Raw genomic sequence first — 10359 nt, forward strand, 5'->3', positions numbered from 1 at the left:
GAGGGGACCAGCTCTTCCCTCCCCCAACCATTGTCCTTTGACCTGCACATTGTCCTCTAGCTACACAAATGTAGGGGTACACACACGGAATAAATGTCAAGAAAATCAAGACAGTGAAATAGTTTCAGCCAGTAAATTAGGCTAAAGTGGGGTTTTTTTGTTTGTTTTGTTTTTTTTAAGATTTATTAATTTATTTTATATATATATATATATATATATATGTATATATATATATATAAGTAACTGTCTTCAGACAGACCAGAAGAGAGCATCAAATCCCATTACAGATGGTTGTGAGCCACCATGTATTGCTGGGAATTGAACTCAGAACCTTTAGAAGAGCAGCCAGTGCTCTTAACCACTAAGCCATCTCTCCAGCCTGGCAAAAGTTTTCAAGGTCTAAAAAAATACCTTTCATTTTTCTGCCTATGAGGAAACAGCTGGACACGTAGGAATGCAAAATTGTATGCCCCAAGACAGTCAGTGCAATATTTATAAAGTAGAATTAATTAGAAACAACCAGAATATATATCTTCTGCCTTCTGACTGCCCAGCAGGTTATTTTGATGTATCAATTTATCTACCTAATAAAATATGCTAATATAGAGTTATATTATTACTGGAAAAGTCAAATCACTCAGAAAATATTTATTTTGCCTAATGAGATGGAGCACACCTTTAATCCCAGCACTTATGAGGGGGAGAGGTTGACAGATAGAGGCAGACTTCTGTTAGGTTAAGGCCAGCCTCCATCTGAGTTCCAGGCCAACCAGGGCTACATAGCAAGATCCTACATAGAAGGAAAACTCCACGATTCATAGAATTTAATCATGCAGTTACAGTGTTGCACATATTTTACAAAAATTAATAAGTATAGCTTGTTTTAGAACTTCTATATTTTATATTTATGGGCATAAAAGAGGCATAGAAGATGTGTGGAACATGTCTGCGATTGTCTGAGAGGGATTATAAGTAACCGCGCTTTTGTTCTGTTCAGTTTAGTTTAGCTTAGGTGAGTGTTACTGTGTGAGCTGGTGAGCCTGGCTGCCCTGGAGCTCACCAGGCAGAACACGCTGACGTGTAATTCATAACAGTTATCTCTACCTCCCTAATGCTGATGTTGGCAGCCAGGAGCCACCAGACCTGCTGTAACTTTGTCTTGTTCAAGTTTTCCTAGAAAGAACTTTGCTTATCTGTATAGTTCAGGACAGGTCTTCAGCCAGGCGGCAGTGTGCGTCTGTAGTCTCAGCACTTGGGAGGTAGAGGAGCCGGGAGCTCACGGCCAGGTTTAACTGTGCCTTGGCTTCTAGGCCAGTCTAACTTACAGTGGGACCTTGGCTTCTTAAGAGTGAGGCTAAATATAAACACTTCTTGAATGTTTCTGTTCTGTGGTACAGGAACATGGCTGTATAGATCTGGCCAAGTTGAGTGCAGAGATTGATAAAAACTGTTTTCAGAAAACAGTTGTTAGGATTAAAGTTCATATTTTAACATGAAAAAGGATCTTTAAAAATATATAAAACTCGGGGTTGGGGATTTAGCTCAGTGGTAGAGCGCTTGCCTAGGAAGCGCAAGGCCCTGGGTTCGATCCCCAGCTCCGAAAAAAAGAACAACAACAACAAAAAAAATATATAAAACTCATTAGAACCTATAGGAAACAGGATACCTCACTGAACTATTCAGTTCCCTGTGCCTGTTGTCTTCTAGCTCACTAAAGGAGAGCAGGTAGGTCACGTGTGCACCTCCTGTCAGTGCTGGTGAGCCAATCAGATCATGGCTTTCCATTCTAGGGCTGTTTCGCTGCTGCCGGGGAAGTACTGAAGCACTTGAAGGAACGGTTCCCACCCAACAGTCAGCACGCCCAGGTACCTGCCTTTCTCATGCAGATAGATTTATTTCTCAAAAGAATGCCTTACTGTACTGTGAAATAGGATTTCTTACGACTTGGTCAAATGTATCACAAGGTAGCTCTGGACTGTGTGAGGTTGACACTGAACTTCTAATGCTCTGCCTGGTTCTCCGAGTGTTGGGTTACAGCCCCGTGCTGCCGTGCCTGTGCTGTGCTGTCTCGGGGAGAAACCCAGGCTTCATGTACCCTGGGCAGCATTTTCCCATGTGAGACACATCCCTAGCTCTACAGTGGGACACTTGAGATGATTCCCTCAGGAAAACATTAAGCTGCAAAGGAAGCTGGTGCTCTGGATATGTGGTTTACTATTATAGAACCCACCAGGCAGCCACCAAGTCCTCGTTCCCGTCCTAGACTGCAGAGAAGTGGGGCGAAAGGGTGCGAACAGGCGATGCTATTTATCTGTACTAAGTGTACACACATGTGTCACGTGGGGCTGGGGAGATGGTGGCTCAGTGGTTAAGAGCATATTCTGTCCTTCACAGGACCTGAGTTTGGGCTCCAGTACGCCTGTCAGCTAGCTCACAGTCAGCTGGAACTATAGCCCCAGTGCTCTGTAGGCACCTGCAACCACATGCTAATATCCACATACAGACACGCATACATTAAAACAAACCCGGAGGGACTGGATGCATTTTCTCACACTCTCAATGGGAGGCAGAGACGGGTGGATCTCTTGAGTATGAAGCCAGCCTGATGCATGGTTGGTAGAATGCTTGCCCAACAAGCAGAAAGCCCGAGTTCTATCCCCAGCACCACATAACTTGGGTGTGGTAGTGGATGCCTGTAATCCCCATATGCAGGATCAATAATCCAAAGATCAAAGTCATAGCTGAGGTATAAGCTTAGTGAGCATCCCCAGGTCCTGAGTTTATCTTCAATAACACACACACACACACACACACACACACACACACACACACACACACACACACACATCCATAGATCCATCTGTCTGCCCACCAAGTGTTGGGTACACCCACTACCTGGCAAAAATACATTTTTTCACAGTTCAAAATCATACTCGGCTGTATAGAACACTCGAGACTAGCCTGCAATGCCCGAAACCCTGTCTCAAAATTAGACACCAAACCCAGCCTTATTCTGTATGTTGTTTAAGGATGAGCCTTAGAGAAGTCTAGGAAACGCGAATGGGAATGGCAGACAGCAAACTGAACGCTTTCTAGGGAAATAGAATTTGATAAGGATGACAGGAGGATCTAAGACCGGTGGTAAAGCACGGTGTGAGCCGAGAGGTGGACATGGGGCTGCTTTGTGTGGTGTGTTCTTCACAATGGCCGTGGACCCTTCTTGTCCTCCTGCCTCAGTTTCTCAAGTACTAGAATTATAAATGTTTGCCACCACCAAATGTGGGCCTCTCTCTGCTTGTAACATTAAATAATAAAATAACCTCAAACACATGTGTGTGAATTCTTAGGATGCCTGTAACAACAAAGTGAATATCTTTCCTTTTGTATTTATTTAATGTTTTAGTTATGGATGCTGTGTGATCAAAAAATACAGTTTGACAGAGCAATGAATGATGGTAAATTCCATTTGGCTGACTCGCTTGTTACAGGAATCACAGCACTTAATGGCATAGAAGGAGTATACAGGTAAGAAACCTGGGAAGCTGTCACCATACAGCAAAACACTTGTTATAGTTCCAGCACTCAGGAGGCAGAGGCAGTCAAACCCGTGAGTCTGAGGCCAGCCTGGCCTACCGAGCGAGTTGGAGGAAAGCCACCGTGTCTCGAAAAACCAACCAAATAAATAAGATAATATAATCTCTTGTGTGTGGCAGTCCGAGGACAGCTCAGGTGGTGGCCCCTCCCCTTTGCTTGTTCACCTCTGCTCATGCCAGGCCAGCTGGCCTCAGGCTCCCACAGACCCCCGTCTCCCTTCTTTCTGCTCAATTGCAGATGCCTGTGCTACTGTCCAGCTTTGCGTGTGCTCTGGGGATCCACATTCAGGTCACCAGACTTGCTGTCGGGTGCTTCAGAGTTAGTTAACTTTATTCTGTGTCTTAGTGTTTGCCTGAGTGTAGGTCTATGCATTGTGAGTGCCTAGTGCCAGGAGAGGTCAGAAAAGGGCGTGAGAAAGCTACTGTGTGGGTGCCTGGAACTAAGTCCAGGTCCTCTGCAAGAGCAACAAGAGCTTTTAACTGCTGAGCCACCTCTCTCTCACACACATACACACACACACACACACACACACACACACACACACACACACACACACACATACTTTTTCTTTTCTTTTTTAAAAAGATTTATTTATTTATGCAGCTTTCTTCAGACACTCCAGAAGAAGGCATCGGATCCCATTATAGATGGTTGTGAGCCACCATGTGGTTGCCGGGAATTGAACTCAGGACCCCTGGAAGAGTTGTCAGTTCTCTTAACTGTTGAACCATCTCTCCAGCCTTCTTTTGGTTTTTCAAAACAGGTTTTCTGTGTGTTACACTGGCTGTCTTGGAACTCAACTTTGTAGACCATGTTGACCTCGAACTCAGCCAAAATAATTTTTAATAGTTTTATATTTCCTATACTTTAATTTGTGTATTAATTATAATTTACTTTCAGCTTTACTTGAAAAAGTCAAGGGTGTGTTGTTGTTGTTGTTGTTGTTGTTGTTTTTCTATCTAGGAAATAAGAAAATAGATAACCAACCGCTATGTGTGGTAGCACATACTTTAAGCACTAGAGAGGCAGAGGCAGGCAGATCCCTGTGAGTTCTAGGACAGCCTGGTTTATATAGCGAGTTTCAGGACAGCCAGGGCTGTCCCTGTCACAAGCAAATAACAACAAAAGGCACATAATTAAATTTAATAAAATAAGTATCTTCTAGAGATAGTGACTGAGGGTCTGATAGCTATAATCCAAGACTTAATCTTTTTTATTATATTTTATCTATTTATTTTGTGTGTGTATTGGTGTAAACATGATGTCACTGGTGCATGTGTGCAAATCAAAGGACACATTTAGGAGTTAGTAATTTTCTTCCGTTATGTGAGTCCTAGGGATTGAACTCAGGTCACCAGGCTTGGAACCAAGCACAGTTGCCTGTTGAGCCTTCTTACTGGCCCAGCTAGGCTCTTAGATGCATACACATGGCCGTGCATTGATTGGTGTGTTTGAGGCAGGACTCGTGTAGCTTAGACTAACCTCACCTCGGCGTGTAGCTGAGGATGCGGTGTGAACCGAGCCTCTTGTCTCCACTTCCCAAGTGCTGGGGTCACACTTGATGGTGGCAGCTGCCACTGCATTTCAGTGTCTTCTTATCTCCTCCTCTTCCTCCTCCTCCTCCTCCTTTCCTTCCTCTTCCTCCTCTTTGTTTTTTTCTCTCCTTTCTCCCCTTTAGAAGTTAGCAATCCTGCTAAGGAGATAGATGCTTGACCCCCGAATGGTTATGGTTGAAATGCTCTCAGACCTCTGGGTGACCACTCCTGTTTGTTTCGATTGTTCCAGAAAAGCAGTGGTGCTGCAAGCTCAAAACCAGATGACAGAGGCACACAAGCTTTTGCAGAAGTTGCTGACATACTGTCAGAAGTTGAAGAACACAGAGATGGTCATCAGGTAAGCTGTCTCCCAGGTGTCCTGTCGGGGCTGGAAGGTGGGTCTTCTCATCCCACTCTCCTCTCTCTCAGCGTCCTCCTGTCGGTGGCAGAGCTGTACTGGCGATCTTCCTCCCCGACCATCGCAATGCCTGTGCTCCTGGAAGCTCTGGCCCTCTCCAAAGAATACCGGTTACAGTACTTGGCCTCTGAAACTGTGCTCAACTTGGCTTATGCCCAGGTAAGCCAGTGTGATGATTATTTTTTCCTGGTGGGGGCAGTGGGCTGAGGTTGTGTTATGTTTGTTTATGGGGTACATGTGTGTGTGCATATGGGGGCCAGAGTCAGCCTTGGTTATCATTCCCTGGAGGCTGTCCACCTGATTTTGCGTTTCTCTCTTATGTATATATATGCACGTGTATATATATGTATGTATATTTGTATACACATACACAGTCTCTATGGGGACCTGTGCTTGTCATTTAGGCTAGACTGGCTAACCGTTCTAACATTGAGCCCTAGAGACCCCGATGTCTCTTGCTGTCCCATCACTGGGATAAGAGGCGCTTGTCACTGTGTAGCTCGTGCTGTGCTTGCTTGGGAGTCCGACTGAGGTGCTCTGGTTTGTACGTCAGGGCTTTCAGCAACTGAGCCATCTCCCCAGCTTCAGCATCTGCTTCCCAAGGGCAGAGGTTCCTGGCAGCCACCACACCGCGTAGGCCTTTTTTGTGGTTATAGGGTGGGAACCTCTGGGCTTGTGCGGCAGACACTGAACCATTGAGCCATCTTCTGCACATGCAAATTCTTCTCTGAATACCTGTTTCCAGTTTCCTTAGACATCTAAGAATGGAATTGTTGAATCATACGATAATTTTAATTTCTTTTAGGAACAGCTTAACTATTTTTGGCACAAATGGTGCTAAATGGGTTCGTAGTGGACTCGTCATTTCGTGTTCTGAGCAGTAGCGTATTAAGGTTTCCAGTCTACCCAGAATTGTCTCAAGTAAGGATTTGCCAGCTCTCTGGGAGTTTGCAGTGTTCGTTACTGTACCGTACGAGTATGAAGTGGTGGCTGGTGGTTTGGTACTCTGGTCGCTGGTGACCAGTGATTGTGAGCATCCCTATTCGTTTATGTGGGTGTCGCACATGAATGCAGGTTCCCTCAGTTCAGAAGATGGGCTTGGATCACTTGCACCGTGGGTGCTAGCTGCCCCAGGTGGGTGCTAGGACCAAACTCAGGCTCATTAGGACCTCTTGATGACTGAGCCATCTCTCTAGCCCTCTTCCATCATTTCTAATTTTTATTGTTCTGTTTCTTTGTTTGTTTTTTATATATAAGCTCTGATTATGTAGCCCAGGCTGGCCTAAACTAGGTATCTTGCCTCTGCAACCTAAATGTCAGGGTTATAGGCTATTTGTACCACAAAACCTGGCTTGCTCCACCCCACTTTGAGACAGGGTCTTTCTGTGTACCATGGGCTAGCTGGGCACTAACTATGTAGACCAGGCTGGCCTCAGACTTGGAGCTGTCCTCCAGCCTTTGCTCTGTAGTACCAAGATAACAGGCGGTCATCCCCAAAGCTGGCATGGCTGCGTGTAATTGTGATGTTGACTTCTAAGAGTTTGTGGTTGGTTGGTTGGTTTGGAAACTGGCTTATGTGGCCCAGGATGGCTTCATAGTAACAACATAGTAGAGGCTGGCTTTAGGCTGATCGCCAACTTCAGAGAGCTGCACTGTAGGCATGTACCAAACATTTTCTTCTACTCATGAGATGTATATTCTTGATCATGTTGATTGATAATTTTTAAATTTGATAAATTCACTTTTAGCAATTTTTCTCTGTGAGATAGGATCTCATATGTAGCTATTTTCTTTATTTCTTGTGCTTTAGTATTGTGTTGCTTGTCTAGGAAGTGGTTGCCACATCTAAGGTCATGAAGACTTTCTCACCGTTTTCTATAAATATTACAGTTTATGCACTTAAATTTAGGTCTTTGAAATTTATATGTGTATGTGTTTGTGTATATGCATATATGCATGCTAGTGCACATGGGTATGTGTATATGCATGTATGCGTGCTGGTACACATGTGTATGTGTTTATGTGTATGCATCTATGCATGCTAGTGCACATGGGTATGTGTTTGTGGAGGCCAGAGACCAACCTTGGGTGTCTTCATTAGTTGTTCTCTGCCTTATTTCTGGGAGCCAAGTCTCTCACTGAACCCAGAGCTCACCGAGTCAGGCAGGCTGGCAGCCAGTAAGCCCCACTTCTGCTTCCTCAGTGCTAGGCTTAGACATGGGAATTTCGGATGGGCTCACAGATCAGACTCAGCCCTCATGCTGCGTGTCAGGCACTGCCAGTTCAGCCATTGTTCCAGCCCAGGTCTTTGAATTATTTTCAGTTAATTCTTATGTGTTCCATACACATTTCACTATTTCATTTTGTCAAATCATTATCCCAGCACTGTTTATTGAAATTTATTGAAAAGGCTTCTTTGAGGCCAGCACTTGGGAGGCAAGAGGCAGGCAAATCTCTTTAGTTCAAGGCTAACCTGGGCTATAGAGTGAGTTTCAGGACAGCCAGTCTATACAGAGAAACCCTGTCTCAAAGACAAAGAAACAAATAAACCTTTTCTCCTGCTAAATAATGTTGGCACCTTTGAGAAAATCAATTCGTGCTATGTATCGGTTGGCTCCTGGACTCTTGAGTTCTATTTAATTGTCCATATATTTGTTCTTTTATCACCAATGCCATGTTATGTGCACAGTATTCTGTAGAATGTAGAACCGAGTGCCCTCGAGTATAGGGCACTCTTGCCTTAGCCTCCCAAGCGCTGGGGCTAGGTGTGCATCGCAAGTCCACCTGGGTAATGTGTAGATTACTGTAACTGTGTAGTTCTCTCGTCTCTGGGGTCTTAGGAAGTGAGAGGCACCATGGCTTTCACCACCATGCCTTAAAGACAAAACTTGAGCGCTGGGCTACATGGTGCGTGCCTATAACCTCACTACTTGAGAGAGAAGTTGGAGAACTGCTGCACGTATGAGGCCAGCCTAGACTACGCAGTGAGTTATAGTCCAGCCTAGGCTACAATAGTAAGACCTTGTTGGGCTGGAGAGATGGCTCAGTGGTTAAGAGCACTAACTGCTCTTCCAGAGATCCTGAGTTCAAATCCCAGCAGCCACATGGTGGCTCACAACCATCTGTAATGAGATCTGATGCCCTCTTCTGGTGTGTCTGAAGATAGTTACAGTGTACTTATATAATAAATAAATCTTTAAAAAAAAAAATAGACCTTGTCATAAATAAAACAAACCCAAACCCAAATAAAGCAATACAAGACAAGGCTTTCCATATTACAAATGACCACTCTGTCCTGCATCTATTGATCATACTGCTGTGTACATGTATTCTCTGGGAATGTGTTGTGCAGGATGACATAGCCTGTGCTATGGAGAAAAGCCGAAACACAAGCCCATCTTAGTAATGGGCACAGGACATGCATGTGTACAATTATCTGCTGTTTCCTTTGTAGCTCATCCTGGGGATCCCAGAACAGGCCTTAACCCTTCTCCACATGGCTATTGAGCCCATCCTGGCCGATGGGGCCATCCTGGACAAAGGCCGTGCCATGTTCTTAGTGTCCAAGTGCCAAGTGGCTTCAGCAGCTTCCTATGACCCAGTGAAGAAAGCAGAAGGTAGGAGCCGTGTGGAGACTCAGTTGCATTTGCAAGAGTGGAGAATATAAGAATATCTGATATGTGGTGTGTGCTGGATTCAGATAGCAGGTTTTGAAAACTGAAATGTCAGATGTTGATTTCCCTCTCCCACCCCCATTGTCAGCTCTGGAAGCAGCCATTCAGAACCTCACTGAAGCCAAGAACTACTTTGCAAAAGTCGACTGTAGAGAGCGCATCAGGGATGTGTCGTACTTCCAGGCCAGGCTGTACCACGCCCTCGGCAAGACCCAGGAGAGGAACCACTGTGCCATGGTCTTCCGGCAGCTGCACCAGGAGCTGCCTTCCCATGGGGTGCCCCTGATTAACCATCTCTAGAAAAGGCTCCCTGCTTGATGCTCTGTAGTGTCTTTATATGCTATCTTGTCAATAAACTGTTCTGGTCAGTTTGTCTGAGGTGGGCTTTATTTCTGGGTTGAATTGTCGGTATCTTTGTTAAGAACTGTATCTGGGACCTGGAGAGATGGCTCAGCAGTTAAGAGCTCTAGCTGTTCTAACAAAGGACCTGAGTTCAATTCCTAGCACCCTCATAGCAGCTCACAGCTGCCTGTAACTCCTGTTCCAGGGCTCTGACACCCTCACACAGACACACAAGCCATCAAAATGTACATAAAATTAAAATAAATTATCTTAAAAAAAAAAAAAAACCTTTGTATCCTCCTAAATCTTCTTACAGGGGTTGGTGGCTCAGGCCTTTAATCCTGCACGTGGAAGGTGGAGGCAGGCTGCTGTCTTCAAGGCCAGCCCCTACTACACAATGAGATTCCATTTCAAAACATAAGATTTGAGAGCTGGGGGCTGGGGATTTAGCTCAGTGGCAGAGCGCTTGCCTAGGAAGCGCAGGGCCCTGGGTTCGGTCCCCAGCTCCGGAAAAAAAAAAAAGATTTGAGAGCTGGAGAGACGGCAAGTGTGAGGGCCAGAATTTGGATTTCCAGATGTCACTTCAAAGTGAGGGGGACATGTCTGCTGACTGCCACCCCAGCCCTCAGGAGGCGGAGGTGACGCTGCCCATGCAAGCTACCTAGCAAGACTAGCAGAATCGGTGGGCGCCAGTCAGGTGGAGGCTGACGGAGGACACCTAGCTTCTGTCTCTGCCTCCCCTCTCCCAAAATGTGCACACAGGCACACAAGCCCTCATGCATGTGTGCCCACAAAC

At 45.3% G+C, this 10359-nt stretch overlaps 1 protein-coding gene across 2 annotated transcripts in view; it reads left to right on the forward strand.

The window, feature by feature from the left end:
- The window catches only part of Anapc5 (anaphase-promoting complex subunit 5), a 33000-nt gene extending 23408 nt beyond the window's left edge, over positions 1 to 9592 (forward strand). For both annotated transcript variants that reach the window (NM_001401087.1, NM_001080147.2), the window contains exons 12-17: positions 1791 to 1865; positions 3404 to 3525; positions 5380 to 5487; positions 5559 to 5706; positions 9002 to 9164; positions 9310 to 9592. In NM_001401087.1, the coding sequence (NP_001388016.1) occupies positions 1791 to 1865; positions 3404 to 3525; positions 5380 to 5487; positions 5559 to 5706; positions 9002 to 9164; positions 9310 to 9521 (828 nt within the window). In that variant the 3' untranslated portion in view covers positions 9522 to 9592. The remainder of the gene's footprint in view (positions 1 to 1790; positions 1866 to 3403; positions 3526 to 5379; positions 5488 to 5558; positions 5707 to 9001; positions 9165 to 9309) is intronic.
- Positions 9593 to 10359: the final 767 nt, after the last annotated feature.

The sequence above is a fragment of the Rattus norvegicus genome, chromosome 12 (assembly GCF_021556685.1).
Source record: "Rattus norvegicus strain SHRSP/BbbUtx chromosome 12, alternate assembly SHRSP_T2T, whole genome shotgun sequence".
NCBI lineage: Eukaryota > Metazoa > Chordata > Mammalia > Rodentia > Muridae > Rattus > Rattus norvegicus.